General features: G+C 37.7%; 1 protein-coding gene across 4 annotated transcripts in view; it reads right to left on the reverse strand.

Moving 5' to 3' along the window:
• ARHGAP5 (Rho GTPase activating protein 5) overlaps positions 1–17,773 on the reverse strand; it is a 48,139-nt gene that overhangs the window by 15,237 nt on the left and 15,129 nt on the right. For 3 of the 4 annotated variants that reach the window (XM_080592644.1, XM_080592642.1, XM_080592643.1), the window contains one exon: positions 8,328–8,475. In XM_080592644.1, coding sequence (XP_080448770.1) covers positions 8,328–8,475 — 148 coding nt within the window. The remainder of the gene's footprint in view (positions 1–8,327; positions 8,476–17,773) is intronic. The other variant, XM_080592645.1, reaches the window with a different exon arrangement.

The raw sequence follows: 17,773 nt of genomic DNA on the forward strand, positions 1-17,773 counted from the left end.
AAGAACAGCAGCTAAGTGCTGCAATTCTGGATTACGCTAACTGAATTTGTGTCTTACATTCCTCATGCAAAAATAATTTTTCCTGCTCTTATATTCTAGAAAATAACACCTCATGAAACAGTTGGTGAACTGTCAGTATGCTGTTATTCTAAGGCACGTGCAGAAAAAAGTTTGTTCTATTTGTGTGCATACGTGCACTTAGAAGTCCAATGATATGACTTTTAAGCAATACTTCAATTCTCTGGTTTTTGTTGGTTTTGCTGTTGTTTGTTTGTTGTTACTATCCAAGCAGGTCTCTGAAATGTTTGTTACATCAAGATCTTCAAGTATGATGCCGTAGTTCACCCATCTAAACTTGACAGCTCTCCTTCTGAGGTTAATGTGGTCTATGGAGGGACCAAAGCAGACCAAGGCCCGCCCAGCACAATATCCCGTTTCCACACCAGTACACAGGACATACTTGAGGGGAGAGGTAGGAGCAGCAGGAGACGGAAGGAGCAAGTTTTCTGTGGTGTATCCTCCCATCTTCCTACGAATGCTTTTGCATAAGGAGTTGTAACCACCATTTGAGGATTTATCCTCCACTAATACAGCTAAAATCCCTTTAAGTCATTTATTATGGTCTTTACAACAACTCATGGCAGAGAGCTGCTTCGTAACTCAGTAACATACAGCATGAAAACATACCGGTTTTATGCTCAGTATCTGAAGATTTCATGATTTTTTTTCTTGTGTTAACAAGCAGTGAGTTCTCTACTCTGTCAGCACCAATCATGGTTTTTTTTGTTTTATTTTTTAATTTATAATTTCCCTTCCTCTGAAATTTTCTAAGCTGATCGGTTTAGTCGTTCTTAAACTGAAAGTTACCATTACCGTCCTGTGCTGTATCTTTTCCAAATTCTTTTCTACTCTAAGGCAGATTGATCCAAACTGTAAGCCCTATTAAAGCTGTGTGCATAACATGGAATTACACTATAGGATCGTTTTCCCCATACGCTCTCTTTTCAATTCTTTCAGTTCTTTTTGCTTGTTTGACACCACGTATTGAGAGTAGATGTTTTCAGACAGCTTCTCTGATGATTTTAAAGCCTTCTGCGGAGTGACAACAGCTATACTAATATTTAGCCTGCCTAAGAGTCACACAGTAGCTGCCAACTTGGCATCTGTAGCCAGGTTCTCACTCTCATTGTACTGCCTCCATTTCTGAACGCGTGCCATCTCATCACAGACTGTCTGTTTCTCCCCAGTCTAATTCCTTCCCCTACAGTGACCAACTGAATTTTTCAGGAGTCATTTGCTACTACAGCAGCCAAGATGATCATTCTTAGAGTTACCCCTGTAAATTTTGCAATCTCTGCCACTCCATAATTTTATTCCACAGATTGACCTAGTGTACCTCTTCTCAACCACTATGCCAGCCAGCCTACACAGGACTAAAGGAACCTCCACCTGACTGAGCCAGACCAGTAATTTCGATGTACACCAAGAATGTATGTACCGACAGAGCAAGGAATGCAAATTCTTTTTAAGTAAGAGAAGTGTAACGCTAACTTAAATGATGTAAACACATTTAAAATTCTACATTTAAAACTTTCTTAATCTGTGCACAGAACACTGGCATTTAAAGAATCACGACTTTCAATTCACACACTCCAAAACAGAACCAAAAATCAATGCTTGCCTGCTTTTTGCAATAATGTATAAACTATTGAAATGTTCAATAAAAAGGAATCAGTATAAAGAAAATAAGCAGTACTTTCAGGAAGACTCAAAAATAGGAAGTTCTCATCTGATACTGAATTAACAGTTCTATAACCTTCATTAGCCAACTATTAAACAAGCTCTCAACCATTTTATGAACTACTACTCAATCTCATACTTCACGGCCAGTTCATTTACAAAACAAAAAACAACTTCAATTAAAATGACACGAGGAAAAGCAATTCACTTTTTCTGCGCTTGCCAAAGCAAACAGGCACATTCTTTACTTCATTAAAAATGGGCTAGATCTGAAGATACTATAATTTTGTTTGGTCGCTGGGCACGGAGGAAGGTAGGGGAATAAGAGCAGCAGCTAACCAGAAGTACTGACATCGTGGTCTTGTCTGCATTGTTTAGAAATTCTTTACATAATTCCCATGATGTTTCCTTTGAAGAGATACCTTAATTAGCAATACAGCTCAAGTGCACAACATGTGTTTATGAATATTTCAAAACATATTTGTTTACAGCTTTTAATGATTCTCACACACTAATAAATTAACACGTGTGCTCCTCCCTCCATCCGTCTGGTAGTCACTCTTCCTTCAGAAGAAACAACTGATGCCTGTTTTCCCCTCCTCTTGCGTTTCGACAGAATTTCCTCCCTGCTGATTAATTCCAAAGTTGCAATGCCCGAGTTGAAGTCATCACAAAATTACTCTGGTTGGAAGGGACCTCAGGAGATCATCTACTCCAACCTCCTGCTCAAACAAGGGTCAACGCTGAATTCAGATTAAGTTGTGTAGGTCTTTGTCTAATCTGATCCTGAATACCTCCAAGGACAGAGAGCCCACAAACACTTGGAGTAACCTGAACCAGTGTTTAATTAAGCCTCAGAAAAAGATTTTTCTCCCATCTAGTAGGAACCTCCAATTTTAATGACTGTTGTTTCTAGTTCTCCTGCCATGCACGTCAGTGCTTTAGCCTGGCTCCATCACCTCAGCTATCTGCTCAGAGGCATGAGAGAGCTACTTTCCTTAGCCTTTCTCTCTCCAAACTGCGCCAATCCAGTTCCCATTACCTTTCCTCACATGTCATGACCTCCAGACCCTGACCCTCTTTCTGCTAGTCTCACTCAAGTTTGTCTACACCTTTCTTGTAGTATTTCAGGTGAATTTCAGATGAAGTCTAACAAGTCCTGAGAAAAGAAGAACAATTACTTTAAGTTACTGCCTACCCTTCTGTTGGGTCAGTCCAATACATCCTCAGCCACCTTGGTTAGCACAGGATGCCCTACTGACTCGTGCTTGGTCTACCTATCACCAGCACCCCCCAGATCCTGTCCAGCTGCACTTACCAGTTGCATAAAGTCAAGCACTAAATTTCTTAAATGGCAAACCGTGCTAGTATTCATAATATTAATTTGATGCCTCCTGACTTGGTAAACAGACTGAAATGTCATTTGTATCATGCTTTTCACCTATTATTTAAAATGTATGCCAATAAAAAATCCAAAATGCAAATTAAAGCAATACTTAAATATTTACAAAGCTTGTATATTAATATGACTAGTTAGCATGAATAGGTTTAGCCAAAATTATTAGAAGTCTGGGAAAGCTAAAAATAATCAACAACTGTACGTGTTTGGTAACAGATAAACAGAACTTGAAAATAAATTGGCAGCATATAAGACAGCATAAAAACGTCACTACGTAACTATATCAAAATACTCTATGAACTTGCAATAAACACTAACTTTTCACACTTAAATTTTAGAAAAGAATTACCATTCAATAGGTATTTTTACCTTGTTTTACAATTATAAAATTCAATCATACCAACAACATTGAGCCAGAAAACATTACTTTTGTTTAAAATAAGGATTTAATTAGCCTTCAGAAACTTGTGTTCCTCTCTCTCAAACCAAATTGACTACTTTTGAGCCTGGGAAGCTATGCAAAATTCATGTAATACTAGAGAACTCTGAAAAAATATACTTCTTACACTTCACATGGCAATTCTTAAAGAGAAATGCACAATCACAGAATTCATGCTATTAATATTGTTAACAAACAGTTGAGCTTCAAAAATAATCTGAACTCTGCTGCCTATGCAAAGAAAAAACAAGATGTATTAAAAATAAGTAATGGTCTACATAGTTTTAGAGTAGCAGCTCTAGTTTTGAACCTAGCTATGCTTCTGTGAGCATTTCCGTAAATCTGGTTTGCAGGACACCACTCCTTATTTTAAGTGATGTAACAAAATGACCTTCTATTCATTCCATCAGGAGAAAGCAACAAACGCACCACAAGTACTGTATCCTCAAACCTCCTTTTAGAAGCCTGCAGCTGAAAATAACTACTCATGTCAAAAAGTGAATTTCAGTAGCTGCCCTCAAAAGCAAGTTACATAGCGATTTAAGGTGACAGAGGTAAAAGCATACAAACATCAACAGGTTATGCACTACACAATACCACCAGTGATTATAAAAGTACTTAGATAGTCTGTAAAAGGTTACAGGTAAGACTGTAATATCTTGACCAGAAAAGTAAGTTTTCCCAAACACGTATCTTTATACCAAGATGTTTAGTGGAAGGGTTGTTAATTCACCATTATCAAGTTACTTACCTGAGAGTTAATTTTTTTTTCGATCATCTCATTCAATGAATCAACAAGAGCAAGCACTGACAACCAACCAAAGATTACTCATCCTGCTACAATTATAATGAATTCAAAAATGAAAGGCTTGGGTAGAGGAAACATTTGCGTATAATCATGGACAACATATGAATACCCACATAGAGTTTGTTTATAGTATTTAGGCAAGTTTTCCTCATTCCTTACCCAGAAACGTCAGTATTATTAAATTTAAGATAATCTTACATGATATCGTATTTTTTTTAATCAATAGGTTCCAACAAAGCAAAATATTATGGGCTATTCCTGCTTTGTGGTATTAGCACCAACAACAGTACACACTGCTGCCAAACTGCGGGTTCTGATACACACTTACTACTTACTAGGTTTAGATCTGCTCAAGCATTAAACACTTCACTCCCTCAGTTTCTACTTTTAGTGCTGCTATCAAGAAAAGTTTCCAAAGAAATTTGAGCCATTGATCATCTTTGAAAAGCAGAAATTATTTGACTCCACAGAGCAAAATCAGTCCAGAGTAAAAATTCTTGCTGGAAAATATCTACCCAAACAGGAACACACAGGAAGTACCTTCGTGCGTACGTATCTACACACGTATACCTGAAGATCCCTTATCTTCAGCAGATCTAGCTTTACCCTGACAGGATTCCTATGGCACCTTCCGACAAATAACTCATTGAGTTAGAAAAGACTAGAATTTTCACCTCCTGGATTCACTTCAATTTGTCCAAATTATTCCTCTTCCACTGATAAATACTCATGTTTTTAAATGTGAGGGTATTCCAAAGCACCATGATAAAACAGAAAAATCCATTGGCATTTTCTACATGCTGTCAATTCTTTATGGTTTAAGTTGAGCAAGAATCTTCAAGAACAGTTTCTGATCTTATCTGAGCATCCGGAGCGAAACAGAGAAAACTGCGTTCTACACTGGGTACTTTTTAGCCTCAGTCACAATTCAGAAAAGTGGGCATAAAGCACCATCTTCTACAATTTCATGAGGCAGGGAGAGGAAACATGAAAGTTTGAGATTAGCCCTTCAATTTAAGGTTAACTGTATCTTCATAAAAAGCTGTAATTCAGCCACAATGCAAATTACATGTGATAATATAAAGGCAAGGAGCTGAACTCCATGAACTTCTGTGATTCTATGTACCTTAAAGGGAAGCTAAACAAGTATGTCCTCCGTAAAACAAATATACTGATTAGCTTCACTGAAGCAGAGATGGAGGAGACTACAGATCTTGATTAAAAAGAAAGATGATGATAGTAAACATGGGTACGTCTGATGAGTCAGTCAGCACTAACATTAGGCTGACTCGCTAAGAGACAGCTGAAGTATTGGAGGACTCCCCAGGGGCAAGCAGCTGATACGATAGCTTTATGGAATGGAGCTGGTACCGTTCTGGACTCCAGGCTGAAGCTAATAGATCTTGACTTGCCTTCTGCAGACTGACCATCTCCAAAACTGTATTGAAGGGATTTTCTACCAGATAGTCCCAAAGTCAATGATGGGAGTCTATTTCAGCAGAGGACTTGAAGGCAATGCAAGTGAAATTTTAATTTCCCTTGTAGCATGCTTCTCTCAAAGAAGGCAAAAATAGGTTCTATCACTAGAGAAGGCTGCACGAAAACTAGAATGCATGGTTTGAATCTCATCAGATATCTAGAGAATATTAACCTAATATAAAAATAACACACCACCAATAAAATTCCCACACCCAAGTACGGGAGCTGAAAAGAACAACCAAAACTCCTTATACAGAATCTGGAGTAGGACAAGAAAAATTAATTCAGATCAAAAGCAGAGGCTTTGTTCCATCTTTTCCAAATGATTAACAGAAACAGCAGGACACCAGTCTTCACAGTCACACACAAAGCACACAGATGGCTCAAGGTTTGTGCCTCTTACACATATGGCCAGAATTAAAATACTCCAGCTTTCAGTACCTGCTCAGCAGCAGACCAGGAGAACCAGCATACAAGCAATACCTCCCCAGCCACCACTTCTGAAGAGACCCACACATTCTGAACCCACCAGCAGCTTAACTGAACACCTTATCCTTCAAAGACAGGTCACTAGAGGAGACAAAAAGTGTTAGATCTACTGGATGCTTCAGTTATCTGATGATTATGAGGAAAAAAGATTATTATTCATGTTTCCTCTCCATTACATTTCTCTCTCTCTCCCTCCACAAACTGGTAAAAATAATCCATTCAGAGAAATACTAGATTTTCTCTTACAGGTCTCCCACAAAGTCAACAGATAACAGACAACAATACTTTCAAGAAAAAGGAACTCTCTTTAGATCCAAATCTATAATTTTGGGGTTTGAAAGTATACTTACAAAGTTACACACGCTCAAATTTAGGATATTACTTCTAGATTCTACAGACTTTTTTTTACAAGTCATTTTTTTCTACCAAGACACTACTGGCGAAACGTCTGTTCTAAATAGCTGTATATAGTCATTCTTAAAGAACATAAATTCAGACCATGAGTCGCCCTTTTTTATTTTTGCTGCATACAACAGCAAGCAAATTATATATTAGATGATGTATACCACTCTATTACTCCTTGCTCTTCTTTCTCCTTCCCCATTTTTTTCCAGGTGAGGAGGGGAAAGTAAGAGGGATGAAAATACCGCTCTTACCTGCAGGCAAAGAATCAATAGGAGGTAAAGGTTAAAGACAGATATACTTACATCTTTGACTCCCAAAAGATCACTGCCTGAGGTTTCACGTATTTTTTTTATTATTACTATTGTAATAATGCACTACAGCAGTTGTCAGAAACAGCCATTAGGCTTACTGCCTGTAGTAGACCTTTTGGAAATGCTTACTATTCTCATACCTGGCAATAAAATTGAATTTCAGAAAGGAAAATCTTCAGTTTTATTCTTGCTAAAAGTTACTGTCATCTTACAGCTAAAATTGTATCACAGAACGAAGAAAACATTGACAACAGGTGCTGTTTCACTCTGCTCTCAACAATATCCAACAGCAGGCATCCAAAGGATGTTCCTGCTTGTTTCACCACCAATTATTGTTTCATCACCTTATGCCTTCACTTGCCTCAAATGTAGCCATTTAGCATTTATGCAACTTCAGAGCAAGCAAGAGCTTCTCACAAAGTGAAAATTAGTGCTCTTCACTTTTAAAAACAGAACAGAAAAAACCAAAACCTAACAAGAGATAACACCCAAACCTCAAAACAACTTCCCTCTCCAAAATGTAACCTTATGTAGGACCAGCTAACATCATTTTATTTGCCTCAAGGCCACCTCATGGTGGAAAGCAAGAGGGCTCAAACACATGACCAGGAAGGCACTTAAAAAGATGAAAAAAAGATGAAAAAAAGAAAGGTGAAACTTCACCTTAGTGCAAAGACACATTAATATTGTACAATAAGCTGGAAATTTGGAAATTAAATAAATTGCTTAGTATTGTTAATGCAGAAATACAAAGTATTTAGAAAGTAAAGCTTTCTTCGTAACAACTTAAAATGCAAGTCCAGGTTAACCCGCAAAATAACTAAATAAAAGTGAGTTGACTCATTAAACCATATCAAGTATCTGTTTTCTGCAACTGGTAAAAGCAGATTTCAGAGCTTTTTGGTATGTTACATAACATACAGTGGCAAAAGTGAGACATGCAGGATGGAACACTGCTGCTGGGTTAAAAGTCATTGGGCATTACAAACTGAAGTCTTTTTTTTAAATTACGAGAAACATTAAACTTCAAATGTTTGTCAATAACGAGTGAAATACTTGTGCAAATAAATAAAAAAGACAAAACACATACTAAGCATATAATTTAGAGAACATATTCTATTTTTAAAATGTACTTTACCCACAATGAAGTTATTTATTTCTGGGATAGGATTCTAAGAGTGCTTTAAAACAGACAATGACAGGCATTGCTTGGTATGCAAGTGGGAAGTCTTTCCTCCAATAATTTTCCTGTCTTACCTGTGTCTTCAATGAATTGCACACATTTTTCAACAAACAGAGGTATGGGTTTCTCCAGTGTAACCAGGTCCTGCAGGGGCATCCCAAAGTAATTACTTTCCCAGTTTCTACGGATTGGAGGATTGAATGCCTTAGCTTTCTTTTTCTGCTACAACAAAACAGAATTATTTAAGTAATAATTAAGTAATATTCAAGTAACATTGTAACTCATATTGCAACCACTTAGTAAAAACAAACAGATCACGTATCTATCAGAAAATCAAATTCTTCCATAGCAACCTGAGCACAAATGTACTTTTAAAATAGCATATACTAGATAAACAGCACCTAATTTCTAAAAGATTTGGTCATTTTTGCATCATAAATATTAACTTCCAGCACCCTTCACAGAGGAATCCACATGAAGTACAATTTAACCATAATTCTATCAAAATTTGTAGAATAACAGTATGATGTTTCCTATCACGAGAGACTGTCTTCTGCATGTCTGTCAAACAGACTAAGCAATCTTTATATTGCAACTATTCTAGAAGCATGATGCAGAATGTATAGCAATAAATCATAGAGGAAGAGTTGCAGGCACTAATATTAAATATGACTGCTTTGTTGCGGGCACAGGATTTTAGTGAAAAGGATGTCTGCACTCAGCCAAATCTTGCAAGGCAATTTTCATATCAAGTTTTCTTGCTTGTTTTCTCCACAACTACCTCCAACATTCCCCAAGAGACACTTTACACTGTTGAACTAATAAAACCACTTTGGATAATTACAGTTATATTGTAGCAGATACCACATTTCATCTCTGAATGTTGATGAAAATATTCAGATGGCCATGTAAATTGGCCAGTCAATTGGCTGTAGAGTGGCAACTAAATGTGGTAACTGAATGAACATCATCATCATCATCAAACCTAGCATTCTACTAAGTTTATGCACTGTAAAAAACAGTAAAAAGCCATTGTGTTTTCAAATAAAAGCTCTGACTTACACTATATGCTGAGTGAAGAATAACAAAATGCACAAAATAGCGTTAATAACAAAGTTGGCAGTATTTTGTAATTTATAAGAAGACATCTCACTATTAAGACAAAACACGCCACTGTTTAGTTTCTAGATTTTACACTTAGAAAAGTCTTGAATTTCAACCTCTTTGTGCAAAAGAATGGGTTAACCTCTAGACTTTACCATTTTTATTTTATTTTCTTTACCATCAAATTTGTTTATTCAGGCCTTACAGACTACCTGTAACTTCAGGTTAGAAAGGCACATACTCAGTGTTGACTTGCTCACTGAGAAGTAATGGCTTTAAGTACGGCTCTATGGGGGAAGATGGAAACTCCAGCTTCAGTATTTCTCCATCACCCTGCAGCACTGTGGAACCTCTCCAACAACTGGTAACAAGACCTGTTAATCACAGCCTTTCAATAGCCTAATTAAGGAGCCAGGCTTTTCATGTGGAACGTTTCTAGGACAGTTTCTGCTCCTTGAAATTGGTAGCAGAGTACCTGTGACTGAACACGGTAACAAAAGACTAACAAAAGCTTAGGATTATCTTTCAAATTTGGGCTTCCTACAAAAAGGTGCAGCACTTATAATTTAGAAGAAGGGAACATTTATCAGCAAATTCTTCAAAGTATTAGAAAAAAACTGCTCTCCAGCAATTTGTTGCTCCCCAGTTTTACGTTAGTTGATTTTTTTATTTTTTATTTTTAAAGGTTAGATAAAACTTTAGGATAAACTTCCTTAGTTAAAGCAGACATCTGAAAGCACTTTTTCCAACTGTCAGCTCTTTGCCTAACTTCTATTCATCTTGGATAAAATACCGTTGGTTCATCCAGCATATATGCCTTCAGATCAGAAACAGCCTTTTCTTCTTTCCTTCTCACTGCCACAGGCCCCTGCTTTTAAGTCTCCAGCACTCAACCCAGTTCATTGGCTGTTTTCTCCTTAGTGGTAAAATATTATTTAGTTAGGGAACAAGTATAAGCACTTCTGATGAGAAGACGCTGAAAAGGCCAAGCTGAAGCTAAAGAACGTGTAAAAATCAGCAAACACCTCTGTCAAATGTTGAATGTAAGATAATTTTAGAGATGCTTGCATTAACACAATAAAGAAGGCAAATAAAAGCTGAAATTACTGCTCTTTCAAGGTGCTCAGTGCACATCCCCACCATCTTAGAATAAATGGAGTATCACCAATCCTCAGACTATATATTTCAGACCCAACAGGTTTAAAAAGGCAGACTGTCTTTGATAAAGACATAATACTAGCATAACATTAACAAATTTGGTTAGAGTGGAATACTATTTGGTTAATGAAGTAATAAACTAGGATGTTATAGAATTTCTGTGATAACAAACGTACCGAATATTATCTGCGTAGAATACCTGGATATAGTATGAAATATCAAATATGTCTCAAGCTGGAATAAAGAGTGCTTTTGCTAATAAATGCCCTATGTTTAGAAGAATGGGTTTAAGAGACTAAGAGTTGAACCATGGTTTTATACACACTCGAGAAAGCATAAAGGTTTCTTAGAGAAACTACCTGAAACAATCAGTTTCATCTCCAATCTGGAAAGTGAGAATATGCCTAAAGAATTTACATAAAATTAGGACAAAGAATAAAAGAACAGGGGACAAATAAAAAAAAAAAATCCATTACCTGAAGCGCTTTTCAACTGACCTAAACATAGACAGTAGGAGAAACAATTGTTAGGGGGCTATTCCATAAACATGAAATCAGGATTTCATACGGCACACACAAAGCTACAATGATAATTTTATCAGCTATTTCCCATTATGTATCAATTTCCTCTCTTTCCTGTCACATGTATTAAAATCTCTTCTGATTCCCTTGTCTTTTGGTAGGTGTGAGTGGGTAAAATCTTCCCCCAAAAGTTGCATCGTTTCTAACATTTTTAGATTTTGCTGGCGAGATGATGATTTTGTCAGTTATTTTTAGTTCCATAGACATTTCAGCCAAATACACCTACTCACCACGATACAGCAGTCACCTAATACTGAAAACAGTGAGCACTACTCTAGGTACAAAGACTGTTTTGCAAGCTTCTCCTAAATCATAATAAAAAAGAACTAACAGCTACCAAGCCGGAAAAGACAAGAAGCAGCACAAAAGCTTGTTAGCTATTCCTAGCAAAAAGCTCAGACCACTGTTTCCATGTGCCACCATTTCATGTCGGTAATTAAAACACCATGAAGCTGAAATCCTAAGTTTTCATATAAATTTGTTAAATTTTTTTAAATAATTTATTATTGTGCCAATACTGAGTTTTTCACTGTCTCCACCATGGGTTCTACCACTCGTGCCAAAGGCCTCCCAGGACAACTACTCTTCATTCCCTAACAGAGGTTAATGCCAAACCTCAAGCTGATCCTTACGTTTTGGCAATAAAGCATTCCAACTCTAAGAACCCCAAGCTTTCCTCAGATTGCTGATACCAAAAGCATTTACCTGCAGTATTGCTTTAACTACTAGTTTAATCACAGGAACAAGTGTGTTCCAAAAGACCAGCTGAAGTCCTCCTAACAAGCTAAACGTGAAAACATTTATTCTAGCACCACGCAGTATCCAATTCTTAATTTCTAAGTTAGAACTATTTTCATAAAAAGCATAACAACATGAAAATATAGATCCAAAATATACTCAAGATTAACCCTCTTGACTGTAGGTACCAGGGAACCAGCTAAGTGGTGCCCATTCTCTACAGAAGCTAGTCGGAGATGTCAGCCAGCTGCGAGTACACTGCACTGAAATACTGCTTTTCAAAATTAACTTAGAAAACAAACTGCCCAAACCTATCAATCAAACCCCTTTCACTGAAGGGCTGCTTATTCTAGCAAGTCCTCTCTGCTCAAGAGGGACTCTTCTTTTTTCCCCTCTCACTTCCTTCCCACCAGAACCCCCTTCGTCATTTGTTTATCCAAGGGGAAATTCAGCCGCTTCTCTTCTACCTCCCACACTTCGCTGCTACTTTTAATACAAAGGAAATTTTCTGTCTGCTTCATTTGCAGTCAGCCCTAGGGTCATGGAGGGCAGAGTCAATATTTTCAGAACTATTAAAATAGTTCATAAAACCAGGCACCATGAGCAGCATTCATTTTATAGGCTTAATAAAGTATTTGTAATCTCTAATTCATGGCTAGCTCCTCGGAAGCTATACAACACATGAATAATGCAGATGATGGTCCCTAGCATGCCCTCTCTTTCTTCCCCTTGTGCCGTTTTTGGAGTTCCAGTCTGTTATACCAAGTTTTAACTGCAGAGGCTCAAGAAGGCACGTGGCTCCAAACATGCATTTTCAGAGCGTTCAATTTGAATAGACGAAAATCGAAAGCACAGACTTCAATTCTTCTTGTAATCTCCGTGGGAAAGAATAAAAATTTCTCTACACATTGCAGTCTGTAGTAGACAGTAGTTTGCTAAATCAACCACTGAATTTACACAAAAACAGCTGAACAAAAATTTAAGTCCATCTCCTCTTGGTCACAAGTTTACCAGTCTTACCAAAACAGAGGTGAACAGACAGACAGTTCCTGACACTTTCAGTAATGGTTTTAACAAAATTTCGTATAGTTTTGACATTATAACAAGAGCTAAGAAGTTAAACATGGAAACCAGATGTCATTATATCATTAGAGTAAGGTAAGTGAGAATTCACCTCGGTGCTATTGCATTTTTCTTGCTGAAGTATTAAGACAAGTTTTCAGATAAATTTGAAGTAAAATGCATCTTAATCACCTCAGTGTGGGGTGAAATGGAAAGAAAGTAATTCGCACTCATCTTTGTTCAATCTTGCTTGCGAACAAGTTTACAGGGCAGAAATTCTTAAGTGCTATTTTTCAGATTTAGTTTAGCAGTACAGTTGGAAACTCCAGATACACAAAAATTTAAGAATAAAAATCAAAAGAAAGAAAAATATGACCTGTCCTTGAATAATAAAGCTATTGACTATTATTCAGAGAAAACAAATAGTAAAACCTTATCAGATTTAATACCATTTAACAATGGTATGTCAAAGAATCATCATAATTTACAAATGTAGAAGCAGAAAAGTATAAATAATATAAAAATATATAGTAGAAAATATAAATATAAATTATAAAGTAAAATAATAAGTAAATAAAATATTATTAACTGAAAAATCAATATCTGCAAACAATTTTTTACCATGTAATAAGGCAAGAAGCCTGCAGAATTTATTTCAAGATGAGGATTTGCCCTTCCATTTGCAAAAAATTTACTCAAAATATTTGTTGTTCTTGGTAAGTTGGGGAGGAAAACAAAACAAATATACTTTATGAGAGGGGAAAAAAGAGCACAGCCTAAATTAGGCACCAGACGTATCTTAAAGGGGTCACAAGGATAAGAGCTATAAATGAGATGAGTAAATTTTTAACACTCCTGAACTCCACAATAAAGATAATTAATAAGAGTATTAATTGCAGCTACAGTGAATGGCTACAGATTTCCATACCGGACAGGCTTCCTGCTGTACAGAGAAGTACTAAATTAAGACTAGGGTCAAACTAATTATTTTCAATGGTTTAATTGACAAATAAATAATAATTGATTGATGATATTGATAAAACATCAAATATTGATAAAGCAAAAAATATATTGTTTCTTCCAAACTTGTTTACACATGAGAAGAACGTGGTTGAGACCCACGAAACCCAATGCGCACTGATGTTTAGATCTTATATATTTATGATATTGATGCATCAACTGCCCAACAATTGCAGTTTGGGATTCTTGCACACATGAAGAGGTTCCTTCTGCAATGGAAGAAGGCTTATTCCAGCAAGATCCTTACCCTCTAGGAATGGCCACTTCCCTTTCATGTCTTGAAATTTTCTCTCTTGCACCATACCTTCATACTCATCAAGTTAAATGACCACAACTAATTTACTGTAGAAGGCTGCTGCTGCTCATGAGATTGGTGTTGACCAACACATACCACTCTATACAACACCTCGGTATTACAGCATTAAAGATTCTAACCCAGAAAAGTATCTACTTGAAGTTCCTATTTGTACTTTTTGAAAAAGAGAGGGACAAACGAGCACAGGTACACATCTCAGATGGAGAGGTCTAACTAGGTAAGGTGGAAACAGCTGAAGCAAAGTTGTATTGAACGTTCTACTCTGTGCTTAGTTTGTCCCAGGTTTCTGAATATTGGTAAGGGAAAAATAATTAAACTTAGAAAAAGCACGTAGACGTAAGGGAAAATTAACTCCTATCTTAATGAATAGTGGCACACAACAGGCACTTGAAAGCTTTGGAGCAGCCCTGGCTATACATGCAGACTGGGGGATGAGAGGCTGGAGAGCAGCCCCATAGAAAGAGATCGGGGGGTTCTGGCTGACAACAAGCTGAATGCGAGTCAACAGAGTGCCCTGGCAGCCAAAAGGGCCAAACCCTGTAACCGCCTGATGTACCCTGGGGTGCAGCAGGCACAGCGCTGCTAGCTGGTGGAGGGACAGACGGGACGGTCCTGCTCTGCTGTGGTGTGGCCTCTCCTCCAGTACTGTGTGCAGTCTGGGGCACCGCATTATAGAAAGCACAAAACATTATTACAGAGTGTCCAAAGGAGGGCTACAAAGATGGTGAAGGAGGAAACATGCGGAGCGGCTGAGGTCCCTTGGTTTGTTCAGCCCAGAGCAGAGCAGGCCGAGGGGAGGCCTCATGGCGGCCTGCAGCTCCCTCATGAGGGGAGCGGAGGGGCAGGCGCTGAGCTCTGCTCTCTGGGGACAGCGACAGGACCCGAGGGAACGGCATGGGGCTGGGACAGGGGAGGGTCAGGCTGGGTGTGAGGGAAAGGTTCTGCACCCAGAGGGTGGTCGGGCACTGCGACAGGCTCCCCAGGGCAGTGGCCAGAGCACCACGGCTGACAGAGTTCAGGACGCGTTTGGACAAGGCTCAGACACGTGGTCTGATTTTTGGGCAGTCCTGTGTGGAACCAGGAGTTGGACTCCAGGATCCTTGTGGGTCCCTTGCAACTCAGGATGTTCTATCAATCTACGATTCCAGTTAGCAGACCGGTCATACAAGGGCTGGTAAAAAGGCACAGTTGTTTTTCCTATTGTTTGTCAAAACTCATTTCCTCCTTCCTACCCATCCAGTTGTCATCTTTGACAACGAGGACCTCAGACTTCACAGGTTGAGTTTTTGTAAACAAATTCATTTTGTTTATAAGATGCTTGTGTTTTAGAATCACTGTATTGATGGCAAGAATAGCCACACACATATCTTGTGTTACCATTACATAGAGTCAAATAGTTTAGAAAAAGTAACAATAAGGGCTTAGGAAACATTCAGGAAGTAGTACGGATTTTTTATTCATGCCTTTCACGTTCATGGGGTCGAAATTCTCAAAAAATTCAGCACATAATCTGTAAACAGTGGTACCCTAATATCCCTCACGTGGGCTACATAATGTTCAAAAAGGAAAATATCATCTGACTAATTCTTCAGGTATTGTAGCTAAAGACTGCTAACTGCTCATCTAATACAACACATGAAAAGATGGTGAATAAGTTGCAAAATTAATAAAATTGTGCACCTCTTGCAAAAAACAGCTTTTTTGAAAAAAGATTATATTACTTACAAATTACAATGAACTGCAACTACTCCAACAAAATGCCAGCTGAAACAACATATGCAAAAGATGCTATTTCTTAAAAGCAGCAAGCATTCAACATTCCTAGACTGGGAATACTTATGAGCATTTTAGCTACCAAGATATATTTGCTTTCTCCATCATTACAATAATTTGTACTTCTGCTATTAGAGACTTTCTCTAATTTGAGAGCAACAGCCCTGCAGCACAATTTGCAAGTGCAGGAAAAAAAGCAAGAGGTGTGTCAGAGAAAACTCAGAACTACTCTTGCACTCCTCAAGAGCCTCACCCACTACAAAAAATCAGAGCAGCCTGACACTTGGACTCCAGCTGCCCCGGACAGCCTAAAGCAACAGCAGAGGCTTTGGTAACGACAGCAGGGGGGTTGCTGACACAATGCCAGGAAGAGAAGATCCTCTGATACCCAGTCTACACAGTTTAAACATAAATATCCAACTTCGAGGGACTCTCTGTCAACTCAACACAGCTGAGACAGCTGAGACAGTAGGAGGTATGAACACTGTATTTCAATGTCAATGTAGCAAGATCATTTCAATCAAAAGTATATAAATTTTTGTTTTTTAAAAAAATTTGCTTCCCAAGAAGAATAACTTCAAAGTAGTTTTAACCATATGATTTTATAACCACAAGACATCATTATTTATGCTTGCTAGGAAGCCTTAAGAAAATTTAGTGCCCTTTATATTGGTCATGTGTAATTCAAATCACAGCTGCATCCTAAAAATAGCAATTCAGAATTTAATCCATTAGTAAAAATTAACTCTGTATTCTGTTTGAGCAAAACTTATTTCTAAGTGCTATTCCAGTACTATCAGATAGTAGGAAAGTTTTTAAAACTCTATAAATGACAATATTAAGAAGGTCAACTTATCTTGATACAAGAAAGAAGATATGTAACTGACCAGGAACATTCCCAGTTGAATATTAAATGGGACCTACATGCAAGAGACAACGACTGTTGCCAAAAATTAAAATCTGAACTATAAAGAGCATACATCCAGTACCTACATCATGACACTACTTAAATATGTAAATATCAAGCGTAAAGATCAAAACAAAATAGACATTTTTCAAGCAGAATATCAAATCATTACATAGAAAGCCATGCTAGGGAGGCATTTTGTTCCCTTTGTTTGAACAGAGAACTGTACAGGTAGCACAGCTTCCAAATTGATTATTTGCTTGCCCACACTAGGAAAACGCAGCAGTCAGTAAATACACTATACAAAGTTTCCTTTTCATGCTCTTGTTTTAGAGTTCCAGGTTCCTGGTAGACAACTGAGAATTAAAAAGAAACCACTCCTTTCATTCACCAGCCCTTAACTTCATTCCAACAGCCAGAACTGCAAGAACTGAAAGAACCAGTTCCACCCAGGAACTTATAAAGCAGTTTGGTGCTGTGTGTGTTTTTTTGTCGGTTTTTTTTTTTTTTTTTTAAATAGATGTCATGATTAATAAGGCAAAATTTTTGGACCAAATTCTGCCTTCACTTACTCATACAGAAGGAAGTGAAACTGTGTATGTACATACAGAAGGGAAAGGAGCTGAAACTTGTTGGTTAGGCAGACAACCCACCTTGTTCCCTCAAGTTTGCGGGTTCTGACCAAGCTACGTAGAAATCTTGGACAAAATGAAACAGTGCTACATCAAAATTTTAAATCAACCGTTTCAAAATAAGGTGCTACTCTTGCATGTTTTGACTTCTTACAACGCACTAGAAGTGGGGAAAAATTATATATACATACGGGCGCACACACAGTTTACCGAGCCATGTCTTATCACA

The sequence above is a fragment of the Anser brachyrhynchus genome (assembly GCF_964034855.1).
Source record: "Anser brachyrhynchus genome assembly, chromosome: 5".
Classification (NCBI taxonomy): Eukaryota; Metazoa; Chordata; class Aves; order Anseriformes; family Anatidae; genus Anser; species Anser brachyrhynchus.